Source organism: Thalassophryne amazonica, chromosome 15 (genome assembly GCF_902500255.1).
Source record: "Thalassophryne amazonica chromosome 15, fThaAma1.1, whole genome shotgun sequence".
In the NCBI taxonomy this organism is placed as follows: domain Eukaryota; kingdom Metazoa; phylum Chordata; class Actinopteri; order Batrachoidiformes; family Batrachoididae; genus Thalassophryne; species Thalassophryne amazonica.
Window position 1 is genome coordinate 82,930,356 of NC_047117.1, and position 16,646 is coordinate 82,947,001.

The 16,646-nt window shown below is 42.8% G+C and overlaps 1 protein-coding gene across 9 annotated transcripts in view; it reads left to right on the top strand.

The window, feature by feature from the left end:
• Positions 1-16,646, top strand: part of rptor (regulatory associated protein of MTOR, complex 1) — a 323,941-nt gene that overhangs the window by 306,633 nt on the left and 662 nt on the right. For 6 of the 9 annotated variants that reach the window (XM_034188053.1, XM_034188054.1, XM_034188056.1 and 3 more), the window contains 6 exons: positions 81-128; positions 9,544-9,650; positions 12,126-12,253; positions 15,085-15,171; positions 15,254-15,370; positions 16,515-16,644. In XM_034188053.1, coding sequence (XP_034043944.1) covers positions 81-128; positions 9,544-9,650; positions 12,126-12,253; positions 15,085-15,171; positions 15,254-15,370; positions 16,515-16,644 — 617 coding nt within the window. The remainder of the gene's footprint in view (positions 1-80; positions 129-9,543; positions 9,651-12,125; positions 12,254-15,084; positions 15,172-15,253; positions 15,371-16,514; positions 16,645-16,646) is intronic. The other 3 variants (XM_034188058.1, XM_034188055.1, XM_034188061.1) reach the window with 1 other exon arrangement.

The window sequence follows — 16,646 nt, forward strand, 5'->3', positions numbered from 1 at the left end:
TTGCATTCCTGCTCTTGCCCTTCCCCTCCTCCTCCTCCTCCTCCCCTTCCTCCTTCTTTTTGTTCCTGCCCCGCTCACAGGTCTGGCCAGAAGGGTCTCCATCTATCTTGACAGGAGTAAACAAGGAGGTGAGTGTCGCCGATCTTTTCTCCACTGACTTACTCCTAAAAACAAAGTTTGAAGAAAAAAAAAACAGCTGGCAGTGCACCTCTTTTCTTCGTTTCCCTCCATCACGCCTCATTCCTTCATCTGTGCAGTTTTGCTCCATCACTTCCTACTTGGCAGTCATCCCAGGTCCCAAAAATCACTAGGAAAGTAAAGTGTGTGTCTACAAGTGATAATGGCCCCGATTTAAACCATTAACTCAAATAAAAGAAAAATATGTAACTCTCACTTGACACGAGCCGGATCAGATAATTGGCACCGATTCTGCTTCTGACAAGCGTTCTAATGAAAACTGTTCACAGCGAGCGATGTCAGTTATTCAGCGTCAGCAGGACATTGTTTACAGAAGGGGATACTGCTGCTGAATCTCTCAAATTGTGTGTTTTTTTATTTCATTTTAATGAGAGGCACAAAAGAAATGTGATGTTTTACCTCCACTGGATAACTGAGAGCTTGGACAAATTAAATTTGCATGGCTCAGAACATGAAAAGTGTTGGTAGAATGACCAAAAACCAATGAACTGATTTCCAAGAAACTGGGCCAAATGATTGGGTCTGACCTGCAAAACTTTAAAAGAACTCATTATGTGACTCGATCCCTGACTAGTCCTGTCTATGTGTTGACACGTCCTTAACCAAGATGCTTATCTCCAGATTGCTCCCCATCTTCCAGTCAGAATTTTCATAGATGCTTCCACCATCATTGTGCCTGATAGTGGTTTGCTTTGTAGAAAAGCACCTGCAAAATGCAACAAATGTCAATTTTTGGAAGATATAAATGGCAGAATGAGCAAGCTTTGCATAATCTATCTCTGAGTACTCACTGAATGGAAGCTCAAATATCAGCAGGGATGTTGAATTTTGCAAAGCATTAGGTTGACCAAGCTGCTCTGTGGGACATGTTGACCATTCACGGGGTCTCTAGTAAGATGGTGGACACCACAACTCACCAAAACACAGGTACGTTAAGTGCTGTGTGACATGGAAGCAGAATGTCTGATGTCTTCCCAGTGAATTCTGGTTTGTCAGGGATGTGTTCTGGCTCCTACTCTGTTCAGTGCTTGCATGGACATGGAGTTGCGTAGCGATTTGGAGTCAAGTGACTTAGGTGCCATTGTCAGTAAGGAAAGTCTGTTACTACCAGAGGTGGGACGAAGTCACTGTCAAGTCATCAATCTGCAACTCCCACGTCAAGTCTCAAGTCAGCTTGCAAACAATTGATAGTCATTATGACTTGAGACTTGACTTGGGACTTGCTGATTCATGACTTGAGAGTGACTTGATGGTGACTTTGTCCCACCTCTGGCTACTACTGACCTTGATTTTGTGGATGTTCTTTGTGGAGTCAATCAATGGTGATCGCAGCACGCGAGAAAACGAGTGAGGAGTTGGAGAGTCTGGGTTTGTGACTCTCCAGGATCAAGACTAATATCCCGGCTTTCATTGGCTTCCGGACTCAGCCATCAGAAGTGTATCTGTATGTGCAAGTGTTGAACTTGCACATAGAGAGATAAGTTGATCTCGACAGTGACCTTCATATCTCTGTGTACTCGACCTTTGTGATCGAGAGGCTCTTGGGAAGAACTCATGGAGTCATGATAATGAACAGAGATATTCTGTGATGCCAGTACCTTTGCAGAAGAATGAAGGTTCAAGACTTTAGGGTCCTGTTGCTTCTTGTCTTACTGTATGGTTGTGAGACTTGTGCACTCATCAGTGACCTAAGACAACAATTGGATGACATTGGTGCTAGGTGTCTTTGGAGGATCTTTGAGTACCACTGGAATTATTTTGATACTAAAGGAGACTAGGATGAGGAGTATCACTTTCGCTGTCTGACACTTGCAATGTCAGCTACAGCACTTTGACCATGTGGCACATTTCTCTGGGTATAATCTAACATGCCAGTCCCTCAGTGTTGAGGATCCCAGCAAAGGGAAAAGCCCAAGGAGATATCAAACTTTCACCTGGCTGAGACAGATATATGGTTAATTTTGAGAAGCTTGGATGGACAGTTTGGTTGCCTGGGACCTAGGGTGGTTCCGTGTGATTTTTGATGGCACAGAGGCACACAGTCTGTCCATCAGAGACATTCAGCTGTAAAACTTGACAGTAAATTGTAGAACTGTGACCTGCACAGCCTGGAGTGTCCCCACTGCTGTTAGTATGCAGAGGCTGTCAGTGGAAGCAGAATGAGGAAGTGGTTTAAGGGGAAAAAATAGATAAAAATTGTTTCCAACAAGGGAAAGTCGTAGAAGGTTAAGACGTGGAGAAATAGGTGGACAGCTGCAGAGCTGGAAAGATATGACAATAAGAGGGTGATAGAGAGAGAGAGAAAACTGAAAAACAGGTGGGTGCATGTTGGATACTCCGCTAAATAAAGATCATACTGCAGTTTGCTTTCATTGGAAGCTCACACAATGCAGATGGCGATGCTGATTATTCACGGAAATCGTTTCACTGTTTGTTCAGCACTCAGAGCAAAACTTCACATCTCTACAGATTAGTTTGAGGCATATCTCATTATGTTATGAATCGTATAGCTTTAATTTCTTTCCACTTTATCTTTCTCTCTTTTTCGCCTCTATTGTTGTAGTTGCTTAAAAATCAGGATTTGATTTGATTTTTGTCTATGTGTCCAGACCTCGATTCCCATCTGTTCTTTTCTTTTCGAGTTGGGGGCTGGTCAAGTGAAAATAGGGAAGCCCTCGTCTCTGGGGGGCATAGGGGCTGTCTGCTGCTCTACTTGTGGATGCATTGCTTCATCTCTTTTTAAGAAAATGGCAGCTTTGGGAAACTCCTACACTTGGGATTTGGTGAGGAGTGGCCAGGAGGAAAACCACTAAATTCACTTAACCAAGGTCCTTAATCCCCAAATTCCTCCCAGTGTGCAGTTGAAAGCCTTGTATGGCAGCAACTGGACATCAGTTTGGGTAATTTGAGGCATCTTTGTGAACCGCTTTGTGTTTTCAACAACAGATGTAAAAGTGTTGTAGAAATGCGTTCCATTTATCATTTAGGACGTAGCTTAGATGTTTCAGAACAACAAGAAATGAACTTCCAATCCACAGACCAGTGTTCACTTCCTTACCTGTCTGTCTGTGGACAAGAAACTTTAAATTGTCCACGTCCACCCAGCTATTAATGGATATCAGTCTTCTCTGGGGAAGTAAGTGCAGTTGACTGGCATCTGCTTCAGGCTCAGGTATCCATGAATACTCCCTGAATGGGAGTAATACGAATGTAATAATAATAATAGTAATAATAATAATAATAATATGTATGTATGAGTAATACGTATGTTCAAACCTTCTGCTTTGTGTCAAAAGTCTGGCAACAGCATTCTGAACCAGCTGAAATGAGAGGTGTGTTGGTTTGCATTTGATAAACTAGTAGTTGGGCTACCACTATGTAGACCTGGGTTTAATTTCTAGTCACACCACCTGTATGTGTTTTTGAATAAAACACTTGATCTGCCTTGTCTCACTCCACCAGTCTGTAAATGGGCACCAGCCTTAACAAGGGAAATGACTTAACGACGGACTTCCATCCTGTCCAGGGGAATTCGCAGACTTTAATCCAAGTAATGCTGTTGAATCTGGTGATAAGCATTGGCAACAATAGCACTCAAGGTGTAGACGTTCTTGTATTCTGAGGCTGTGGACTTGGGCTTCACTTTAACTTGTCACACGGTTTGATTTTGACTAGAAACTACAATGTAACTTGAGCTTGTAAGTATTTGGCCTTTGTGTGCAGCTTCAGTGGACGGCGCCAGAGATGGCGATTACAGCAAAACATTTACAAATCCACAACAATTAGGTGAGCAAGTGCTAATGTCACACTTCCTAACCTTTCAGAATGCCAGGCACCTGATCCAAAAGTTAAACAAATGCCTCTCGAGTGAATTGTCCCCGTCAGACTCAACTTTCCAACAGAGAGCGTCATCTTCTGTCAAGACGGGCTAATCCCCCCTTAGTCATGGAAGTTCATTACTGGGGTCCTGAAAGACCTTTTCAAAGCAAACAGGATCAAGAGAAGAAAATTCTGAGGGGGAAAAGATGCAGGAAGATTGTTAAATGAGTTGCAGTGTGTGGGTCTAGTCCATCGCTAGAGATAATGGCACGGAATAAGAATGCAGAGGAAGGCACCTTCTCGAGAGAGGAAAGAGAGGAGGAAAACAATGATATTTATGCAAAGAAATAACAAAAAAATGGGGGTTGTCTCAGCGTACTGGCGCTGGAGCACAATGATTTACTACAATTCCTGGCAGGCTGACTGTTAGCACTGTTAAATTTTGCATTTTCCCCTCTTTCTGTGCAAGATTCAGTGAGGGGAACGCTCTTTCTGCTAACAGTATAACTAATGTCTTTGATGTCTTTGTTCTGAAGAACACTAGCTTTGGTGGATGAAGAATGAAAGTACATCAAACCTGTCTATACCTCCTCCTCTGTGTTTGCTGATGGTAAGACTTACAGCTGAGGAAACATTGCCCACACACCTTTGGTCCTGTTTTTCCTTCTCGCACCATGTTTCATGTCCGTATTGATTTCTGTGTGGGTAACTAGGCCCACAAAGGTTCCCTTCAAGGCAGAGTTTTTTGTGTTTTGAGAGGTTGAAAGCTGAACATGCAGTGATAATCCTTGAGTGTCGGGTTTGAGCTTGCATGTGTCCGACCTTCTGAACCCCCAGCTTGATGGAAACCGGGGAGAACTGAGTCACTGGGAACGGTGATACAGATACCCACATACACAGATTTCACCACAACTGTCCACAGATATACCATGTCAGGGTTGTCACATTGAACCTTCACCGTGTTCTGTGAACTCACAAGACCTCTTTACAGTAACATAATGAGTTTATTATGATGCGGAAAAGGATTCATCAAAAATGAACCAAGAACCACCATGACAACATGACACCATCAACACTCTATGAACCTTGTGTTCTGATGCAGTTCTGTATAGTCTTCAGGATGGCAGCAAGACTGTGGCACGACAGAAAAAGGGTTCGTAAAAGTTCTACGGCAGTTCCCGACAGCTTTAAACCATTTAAACTGTCATGGAAATGTCTTATCCAGAGTGTCAGAGAGTCACCAATAGTCATAAAGGCTATCCCAGGAACCAACATGATTTAATATAGCCTAGCTGACCTAATTAAACCCTATATACTGACCCAGGCTTTACGTTCTCAAGGTGCAGGACTACTTTTCTGTCCCTAGGGTGAATAAAAGTCTGCGGGTCACAGAGTTTTCTCTTATCATGCCTCTGTTCTGTGGAATGATCTCCCTGCATCAATAAAACAGTCAGATTCTGTAGAGATTTTCAAATCCAGACTTAAGATGCACTTATTTTCGCTTTCGTATGGCTGGCATACTGGCATAGTTTGTTTCTATGCTTTTTACTCTTTTAATTCATTCCACTAGGAAATGGAGCGTCCCGCGGCCTCAACTTTATCTGAATTCTGTCTTTTAGTGAAGCTTAGGGCTCGTGGCCAGCGATGTTTTTGTTGCTTAATGCTGACAAATTACACTGTATTTGTCTTTCTGATGGTTGATTCTGTTTGTTTTTCTTTTCTCTCTGTTTGAGGTGCGGCTCCATCCACAGATTGGTGTGGTATCTGTTCTGGAAACCGTCCTGTGCACTGGCAACATTTTCTGTATGTTCGTTTTGTGAATTGTTCTGTAATTTATGTCTCTAGCATGGGCCATGCAGAGGGTCACCCCTTTGAGTCTGGTCTGCTTGAGGTTTCTTCCTCAGAGGGAGTTTTTCCTTACCACTGTTGCTCTGGGGGTTAGTAAGGTTAGACTTTACTTGAGTGAAGCACCTTGAGGCAACGCTGTTGTGATTTGGCGCTATATAAATGAAAATAAATTGAAATTGAAATTTAATAGTCATGGTAATGTTCTGGTCAAAAATCACTTATGGAGAAACAGGCTAAAGATGGCGCCACGAGGAAACAAGAATGTCCACAATGCCACCTGATTTGGTATAGAGTGCAATGTAAGAATATTTGCAAGAGTTGAAATATGAAGTGTTTGACTCAATGAGGGAAAGCAGAGTTGAGTGAAACATTCAGTCTTTCGACGAATGAAAATATTTTTCTTTTATGAAAGACATTCATTATTTGTTTTATATGACACCTAAATACAAATTTGACTTAAAATTACAAAGGCGTTTCTTGTGGGAACAGGAATCTGACAGCAGGAGGCTGCGTAAGCTCTGCTGCTACCCAGTAGGTCACTCTGGGTGACAGGCGAGCCAACATAACCAGTAGAGTACGTGGAAGCGCATGTCTGCTTTCTTTATTCCAGCAAAAAATCATGATAGGAAGTTGTCCAGTTCTTCATCTGACAACGGCTGCTGGATTTAGCCTCCTCGCATTATGGAAGCATTTTTTACTAAAACCTAATGGAGGCATTCAAGAAAGAGAATCGTGTTGGAGAAAAATACACGGCACTCGTACAATGAAATAAGTAATGAATGTCACCTGACATACAGTCCACCAATCAAAAGACAAGGGTGTATATAGGCGTCATAAAATACTCCCTGTGTGATGGATTTCCTGCTGGGTTGCAGAGTTATAACTAGGAGGTTAAATTAGTTACCAGTGATCACCACTAAAACAATAGCTAGTATTTTTCTTGTCGTGATTCTCTTAACCAGCTGCTCGCTACAATGAGTCATGCTTGACTACCTCCCTGAGTCAGGGCTCCACTGTGGATTGGTAATTCACAAACATGAGTTATTATTTCGGTATCTTCTTGCTAGAACATTCTATGCTTTATTATAAAGTGTTCCAGGTCCCTCTAGAAGATTCTCAGTTGGTGGTCTCGCTGTCTCTGTATTGTGGTTTTAGTCATGCCCCATTAATGATACAGAGAACAAATAGATTTTTCAGTCATTCAGAATTGGCTCATTGATGTAAATGATGATGATCCTGGCACAGCTCCTCTCTGCACCGTTCTTAATGAATCACCGCTGATTTCACATGTGGATTCCGTTAATTGCGTCAGCTTGAGCTCCACCAGTTTTATGGTTTTCTGGGAAATTCAAGCAGAATATGGCAGAGTTAAACCGAACCCTTTGCAGAGGACAGAACCTGGTCAGGAGCTTTTGTGTAATTTTGAGTTGAACAACACTGTTGTAAGCAAACCCAGTGGTGTTCTGTTTTTCGATCATAAAAGAACTGTCATGAAGGGAAACGAAGTACAATAGGGGGTTATGAAGGGTAGAAGGTGTGGGAGTACGTTAAAAGAAAATTATACCGGAATAGATGGACACGCAGTTTGGGTTTTGGAGAAATATTTCTACCACGCCTTTTGTTCTAACCCAGATTACTGACTGCAGCACTGCCAGCTTCAAAAGGAATGCCTCCTCTTTGCTCGCCGCCTTTGAAATGAGGATCAAGCGTGCCCTCGTGTAACTAAGCTCAGGCTCGTTGAAGGGTTTTCCCTGTGTACTCTGCGCCTTCACAGACCCGAGCTGCCAACCATGTGATAGCATGACGCCCGTGCAGCTCAAATGTCGTCAGAGCAGAGAATCTGCAACCACCACATGGGGCTCAGCTTTCATTTATAAGTCAAGTACATAAGGATAGGGTTTTCTCTTCATAGTAGCAAAGAATGAAATTCTCATGTGATGACGTAAGAGGAGGCTATCTGATGTCTGTGTGTTATAATCTGGACTGCCTATTCTTTTTGTTTCTGTATTTTTATTTTTTTATTTTTTGGCCATTATAGGTGTTTTGGGGTTCTGAGTTTTAGGTACATGTTTATCATATTTGCATTGTACCTTAGTTTTCGAATATGACTGTGTTTTGGTTGTTTGTTTTTTTTTTTGTTTTTGTTTTTACAGAGGGGTTACTTTTAAAAAATTTGGGGTCTTATATTCATGGTCTAAACTTATGTCATAAACATCTGCAATGCTAAGTTACACTATATACCTGTGAAACAGGTGTGACTCCCACTACTGAAACAATACGCCTCCTTACTGGCTTACTGTGCTACATGAAGTAGAGACACAGTGATGATCAATAAAAGAGAGTGCCTCAAATGTCGGGTAAATTAACCAGCAACTGAGGAGAACTTACGATGCAAACCTTTATTGCATTGTGATAAATGTAGCAGTGTCATCAAACAGCTCTCAAGCAGCCAAGAAATATGGTGTAAAAATGTAATGTTAGATGATACAAGCCCAAAAACATAGTCTTAAAAATGCTAACTGTTATACTAAATGTTTTTCCAATAATTTTACTTAAAATGATGTTCATCAACATAGAGTGTTTAACTAAAAATAATGTGGTTTGGTTGAAACCCAGGAATTTAAACTTTGGTGATTGTTAAACTATTAAGGTGAAGAAATGCAAATGTAATTTCTAGATGCACCAAAGTTCAGACACATTTAGAAGCACATGGAGCTGGTGTGATTGTGAAAAATGATGTTTTTCATTTTCTGCACAACATGCGTGAAGTAATGGAGCCCTGATCCTTCTCCACCTTAGAAGAGTGTGAACGGAGTCCATTAGAACCTGAAAGATGTGCACACAAAGCAAGGTGGTGATGTACAGTCAGACACAGTAAGTGATCTGCAGATGGTTATTGATCAGAGGAGGAAAGGAAGCAGGTTATGATGGTTTTCTAGGCACGTGAAAAGAATTTCAGTGTTACATGAGCTTCCATTTTGGAAAGAACATGTCGTCTCTTCTCCACTCTGGAGATTCTGCTTAATGTGGTTCTTCCTTTTGTTGCTGGTGGATGTCATGATAGGCTGCGATCGTCTGATGAGCATCCGTGTGCCAGAACGAGAAATGTGGATGAAACGACACTAAGAACCAGTGTGTGACCCGGTGCCTCAGTCTCCCTGTGTCTGACACACACACACACACACACACACACACACACACACATACACACACACGACGGCTTCATCGTCTTTCTCATAGTTTCTCGCATTGACTCAGAATTTTTTGACAGACGTCTTCCAGGGTCAGCTTTAGCATGTCTCTGAAGACAAAAGATGTAAAACTATCATCTACATAAAGCCCTCGTATACACTCTCAAAAACTGATTTGGTTCATATTTCTGTTTAATAAACACAAACAAAAGATTTATTCATTGTTCATTTTATGTTTCTGGGGTGTTTATTAGTTGCACAGAGTTGCTGCTGCACTAATCTTTGGTTTGATTTGCTGCACGTGGCAGCTGAGTTGGGTTTTTTTTGGGGTTGTGTGTGTGTGTGTGTGTGTGTGTGTGTGTGTGTGTGTGTGTGTGTGTGTGTGTGTGTGTGTGTGTGTGTGTGTGTGTGTGTGTGTGTGTGTGTGTGTGTGTGTGTGTGTGTTCGCTGGATGCTTTGTAATCGCTGCGTCGCCGTGTTTTTGCAGGAGCAGGCATGGTGGTGGACTGGGAGCAGGAGACGGGTCTCCTCATGACTTCCGGAGATGTGAGAGTCATCAGGATCTGGGACACTGACCGAGAGATGAAGGTCCAGGTGAGAACTCTCTACACGTAATCAGTCTTCTGTGAGCAAGAATATTTAAAAAAAAATACAACAAAGAAACCCCGTGATGTGGTTCACCGGCACAGTAGTGTTCAGAATAATAGTAGTGCTATGTGACTAAAAAGAGTAATCCAGGTTTTAAGTATATTTCTTGTTGTTACATGGGAAACAAGGTACCAGTAGATTTAGTAGAGTCCTGCAAAGTCCCTCTGTTAAATAAAAGACATGTGCAGAAGAGGTTACAATTTGCCAAAGAACACATCAACTGGCCTAAAGAGAAATGGAGGAATATTTTGTGGACTGATGAGAGTAAAATTGTTCTTTTTGGGGTCCAAGGGCGGCAGACAGTTTGTGAGATGACCCCCAAACTCTGAATTCATGCCACAGTTCACAGTGAAGACAGTGAAGCATGGTGGTGCAAGCACCATGATATGGGCATGTTTCTCCTACTGTGGTGTTGGGCCTATATATCGCATACCAGGTATCATGGATCAGTTTGGATATGTTAAAATACTTGAAGAGGTCATGTTGCCTTATGCTGAAGAGGACATGCCCTTGAAATGGGTGTTTCAACAAGACAATGACCCCAAGCACACTAGTAAACAAGCAAAATCTTGGTTCCAAACCAACAAAATTAATGCCTCGCAGATGTGACGAAATCATGAAAAACTGTGGTTATACAACTAAATACTAGTTTAGTGATTCACAGGATTGCTAAAAAACAGTTTGAACATAATAGTTTTGAGTTCGTAGCGTCAACAGCAGATGCTACTATTATTGTGAACACCCCCATTTTCTACTTTTTTTTTTACTAATAGCCCAATTTCATAGCCTTAAGAGTGTGCATATCATGAATGCTTGGTCTTGTTGGATTTGTGAGAATCTACTGAATCTACTGGTACCTTGTTTCCCATGTAACAATAAGAAATATACTAAAACCTGGATTAATCTTTTTAGTCACATACCACTACTATTATTCTGAACACTACTGTAACCCTTTGGGGGCATCGGTTTTTATTTTTTGTTTATATTATTTTGGTACCATTTTGCTCATTTTAGGAATTGTGCAGTTCAGATTTACATCCTTTCCAGCTCGCTGCTGGGTTTAAAAGCCATATGTTGTTTTTAAAAAGCCACTGAAATTGCACCATTTGTCATCATTAGAAACTGCCAAAAAAGTAAATTATCGTTGAGTTTTCACAGTCCTGAAATTCCTTGAAATAAGCATCTGCACTGAGCGCTTCTGTCAGGAATAATAACCAAATACAAGCTTAAAATGGTGATATTTCATTAAAATCACTTTATTCTGCCTGTCTAATTTAAAATTCTGTCAAAAATACTTTACTCTGTCTAGATGCTGTGTATAAATAAATAAATTCTGCACTGCTGGGCACAACTGTAAATGACTCCGCTGAAACCAACAGTCACATGATAAAAAATTCTGAAGATTTTGGAATGAATTTCAGGCTGAAGTTGAGGAAAGATGTCAGAAATAATGTAGTATTATATTACACTGGTCAAAAAAAAAATCTTGCATGGACTTTGAGAACTGATTTAGGGTAATTTGTGGTGCTGAATCTGAAGCCAAGCTCAGATTTCCTCTATCACATCATGTTTTTTTTTTTGCAGTCTGCATGTTCCCTACACAAACGTTGCTCATTCACTCATGGATTTGACGGCACTAATCGCACACAAAAGCAGCTTTTATGGCATAGTTTTAAACCGGGTTCACAAAATGTGAACAAGAGCTGTAATATCGTTTATGGCGCCAAAGAGATGTGCGAGAGTACAGCTTTCGCTTCAGTGCTTGGTACGAGAAATATGTTTTCATATCTTAAAAATATGTGATTGGCAAAAACTAACACCAGCACCCCCAATTTACCCAAAATCCATTGAAACACTCCATGCAAGAAACATCGTGTTGACCAGTGTGATAAGAAGTAGCACAGAAAAATAAACATACACATGTATAGAATGTGGAGCCCAGATTTGTGTATATATTATATATATAGGGAGAGAGAGAGAGAGAGAGATGCTGATATTCTCTTGTACCTGCATTAATGGTCCAGCAGGTGGAGATATTGCTCCATTTCAAAAATTTTGGAATACCTGCATAATCCTTCATTCATGCCAACCTGGTGATACCTGCCACACCAGGATGGCTCTCATATATTTTTGTGTAGGCCATGATGTACTGAGGCTGGATTGTAAGTTAGTTTGTCCATTTAAATGGGACCGAATACCTGCTTGGTCTATGGACTACTTCATAAGGCATGGCTCTAATCCATTAGAAACCAAGCTGAAGAATCTGTCAGTCACACTGAACAGGTTTTCCTCTCATTTGGTGACAAAACAGCTTTTATTAATTCTGCTGGTTTTGTGTTGAAGTTGCTGCAAATCTTTACAAAGGCATTTGTTTGTGTATGTGCATGCGTGTGTGTGTGTGTGTTTGTGTGTGTCCTCCAGGACATCCCAACAGGAGCAGACAGCTGTGTGACCAGCCTGTCATGTGATTCTCAGCGTTCCCTCATTGTTGCCGGTCTGGGTGACGGATCAGTGCGTGTTTTCGACAAAAGGATGGGCCCAAATGAATGGTAACCCAGCCCCTCTGTATCCGGATGATGATTTGGCGGGCGGGGGGGTGTTCAGCTCTGTGTGTTCAGCTCTGTGTGTTCTTATTTTCTTTTTTCACTCACTCAGCATCATTTAAACACATAAACACACAGCAGTTTATGTGAGCATTAACTCTTACAGTTCTGCATTATTCACATCTTATCTGTATTTATTGCATACTGCATGCTGTAAATCCCCCCCTCCACCTCCCCCCACACACCCTCAAAGCTGGTTAAACATTATTTTAAATGCAGTCCCAAAGCGGTAAAAACAAAGCATCGAAACCATGAAGACTCCCATAAACCTTTAAGTGGAGCTAATTGAATAGTTTCCTTCAGGCATCCATCAGCACACTGCTCATCACACAGGTCACACACACACACACACACACACACACACACACACACACGTTGTGTGTATTCTGTTTGAAATGTTGAACATTTTCATGTTATATGTGTGTCGTTCAAAATACTTTTGGTAATGTTTTTTATTAATCTACTATTTAAAATTAATGTGCAGAAATTGTCTCCAGTATAGGCAGGAAAATATAATTTGTCACACTTATCAGGTTTAACAGAGTGCATTATGGGTCACAGCTAACTACATCAACCAAACATTTGTTGAGACTGCCCCACTGCTGTTACTTATACACTCAACAAAAATATAAACGCAGCACTTTTGGTTTTGCTCCCATTTTGTATGAGATGAACTCAAAGATCTAAAACTTTATCCACATACACAATATCACCATTTCCCTCAAATATTGTTCACAAACCAGTCTAAATCTGTGATAGTGAGCACTTCTCCTTTGCTGAGATGATTAGTGCACAGGTGTGCCTTAGACCGCCCACAATAAAAGGCCACTCTGAAAGGTGCAGTTTTATCACACAGCACAATGCCACAGATGTCGCAAGATTTGAGGGAGCGTGCAATTGGCATGCTGACAGCAGGGATTTCAACCAGAGCTGTTGCTCGTGTATTGAATGTTCATTTCTCTACCATAAGCTGTCTCCAAAGGCGTTTCAGAGAATTTGGCAGTACATCCAACCAGCCTCACAACCGCAGACCACATGTAACCACACCAGCCCAGGACCTCCACATCCAGCATGTTCACTTCCAAGATCATCTGAGACCAGCCACTCGGACAGCTGCTGAAACAATCGGTTTGCATAACCAAAGAATTTCTGCACAAACTGTCAGAAACCGTTTCAGGGAAGCTCATCTGCATGCTCGTCGTCCTCATCGGGGTCTCGACCTGACTCCAGTTCGTCGTCGTAACCAACCTGAGTGGGCAAATGCTCACATTCGCTGGCATTTGGCACGTTGGAGAGGTGTTCTCTTCACGGATGAATCCCGGTTCACATTGTTCAGGGCAGATGACAGACAGCGTGTGTGGCGTCGTGTGGGTGAGCGGTTTTCTGATGTCAATGTTGTGGATCGAGTGGCCCATGGTGGCGGTGGGGTTATGGTATGGGCAGGCGTCTGTTATGGATGAAGAACACAGGTGCATTTTATTGATGGCATTTTGAATGCATAGAGATACCGTGACGAGATCCTGAGGCCCATTGTTGTGCCATACATCCAAGAACATCACCTCATGTTGCAGCAGGATAATGCACGGCCCCATGTTGCAAGGATCTGTACACAATTCTTGGAAGCTGAAAATGTCCCAGTTCTTGCATGGTCGGCATACTCACCGGACATGTCACCCATTGAGCATGTTTGGGATGCTCTGCACCGGCGTATACGACAGCGTGTACCAGTTCCTGCCAATATCCAGCAACTTCGCACAGCCACTGAAGAGGAGTGGACCAACATTCCACAGGCCACAATTGAAAACCTGATCAACTCTATGCCAAGGAGATGTGTTGCACTGCATGAGGCAAATGGTGGTCACACCAGATACTGACTGGTATCCCCCCCAATAAAACAAAACTGTACCTTTCAGAGTGGCCTTTTATTGTGGACGGTCTAAGGCACACCTGTGCACTAATCATGGTGTCTAATCAGCATCTTGATATGGCACACCTGTGAGGTGGGATGGATTATCTCAGCAAAGGAGAAGTGCTCACTGTCACAGATTTAGACTGGTTTGTGAACAATATTTGAGGGAAATGGTGATATTGTGTATGTGGAAAAAGTTTCAGATCTTTGAGTTCATCTTATACAAAATGGGAGCAAAACCAAAAGTGTTGCGTTTATATTTTTGTTGAGTGTATAAACCACATATAAACAAGTACATACTGCCACCTGCTGTTTGCTTCTATTAATTACATGCAACAACTGGTAACTGCTGAACATGAGTACAGAGTACGGGATAAAGTTTCTTTTGGCTTCTCCTGTTTTTTGCTTGGAGAACCATGTGTACATGTGCCCCAAGTTTTCGACTGGATGTCCTTCCAAGCACGAGTCCAGGTGTAGCTTTGGTTGGCTTGATCTGGGGAACGTCTGCTTAGAAGGCAATCTTGAACCTGGCTGTCCCATTTGGAATACAGCTGACTGAGAGACTGAAACCAAAAATAATCTTTGTTGTAGATCAGCACACGGTGCAGTTGTGGAGAGACATACCTGCCGAATGTGGAACTCTCTTTCTGTACTTGTAGTTAGTTGTTGTAGCTTCGACTGCTTTCATCTTTTGGAGTTGGGTTTGAAGATGACAGAGTTGGGAGCAGAGTAACATTGTTTAACATCAGTGTTATCGTCTCTAAATAACGTAAAACCCTGTGCACAGTTTGGTTTTTACTTTGAACAGAAAAGATTAGCCACTGTTACCTTCAGCGATGAGTAATGTGTGTCTGTGGTGTTTCTGCAGTCGGATTATGACCTACAGGGAGCACGGAGCCTGGGTGGTCAAAGCCCATATACAGAGGGAGACTGATGGACACATTATCAGTGTCAGGTACATGCGCCATATCGCTGAGTATTCATTTACTTCTTTCCTTGTGTGCGCCAAGTTTACCTACCAACTTTGACACCACCAGTGTTAACGGGGACGTTCGATTTTTTGAACCACGGACACCGGATGCTGTCAACGTGCTGCAGACGGTGAAGGGATTGACAGCCCTGGACATCCACCCACAAGCCAACCTGTTTGCCTGGTGAGTTCAACATCCGGTCAAACAGAAAATTACTCCTCTGGTGTCTTTGTTATTGTCTCTCTCAAAACTAAAGGAAGAATATTATGAGCATCAAGTACGTGTAACATTGTTTGTGCCTGCAGTGCACATGGCTGCAGCATGTTGCCTGCAGTACACGTTGCTGCATGCGAGTCACTTGCAGTGCATATTGCTGCATGCGAGTCACTTGCAGTGCATATTGCTGCATGCGAGTCACTTGCAGTGCACATTGCTGCATGCGAGGCGCCTGCAGTGCACGTTGCTGCATGCGAGGCGCCTGCAATGCACATGGCTGCAGCACATCACCAGCAATGCACGTGGCTGCAAGAGTGTCACCAGCAGTGCATGTGGCTGAAGCTCGTCGGCAGGAATGCAAGTGGCTGCAGCACACTGCCAGCAGTGCATGTGGCTGCAGTGTGTCACCAGCAGTGCACGTCGCTGCAGCACATTGCCAGCAGTGCACGTGGCTGCAGTGTGTCACCAGCAGTGCACGTGGCTGCAGTGTGTCACCAGCAGTGCACGTCGCTGCAGCACATTGCCAGCAGTGCACTTGGCTGCAGTGTGTCACCAGCAGTGCACATCGCTGCAGCACATTGCCAGCAGTGCACATGGCTGCAGCGTGTAACAAGCAGTGCACGTCGCTGCAGCACATTGACCGCAGTGCACATGGCTGCAGCGCTGCGCCAGCAGTGCACGTGGCTGCAGTGCGGCGGCAGCAGTGCACGAGGCTGCAGTGCGGCGGCAGCAGTGCACGTGGCTAAAGCGCATCGGCAGCAATGCACGTGGCTGCAGTGTGTCGTCTGCACACTAAATAAATGTATACAAATGTCCATATGATTCCTGACACGATGCGTTTCACTGATCCCGTCCCCGTTTGTCAGATATAGTTGAGGTCCTCACTTATTGCGGTCCTTCTGGTGCACAAATGTCCTGTGGCCGTGTGAAACCTCCCGTTGTACAAAGCGGGAAATTATTATTTCAAATTTATATTTGTGGAACTCTGTTCCATGTAAATGGCTTTTAAATAAATCTGTAAAGTTCAAAATAAATATGTTGCTTGAAGTAAGAAGAAAGGATGCATGTTTGAGTTGCTTCTCTTCTTTCTTTTGCGTCTTCTGTCCTCCAGTGGCTCAATGAACCAGTTCATCGCCGTCTACAACGCTAACGGAGACGTGATCAGCAATATAAAATACTACGACGGCTTCATGGGACAACGGATTGGAGCCATCAGCTGTTTAGCTTTCCATCCTTACTGGGT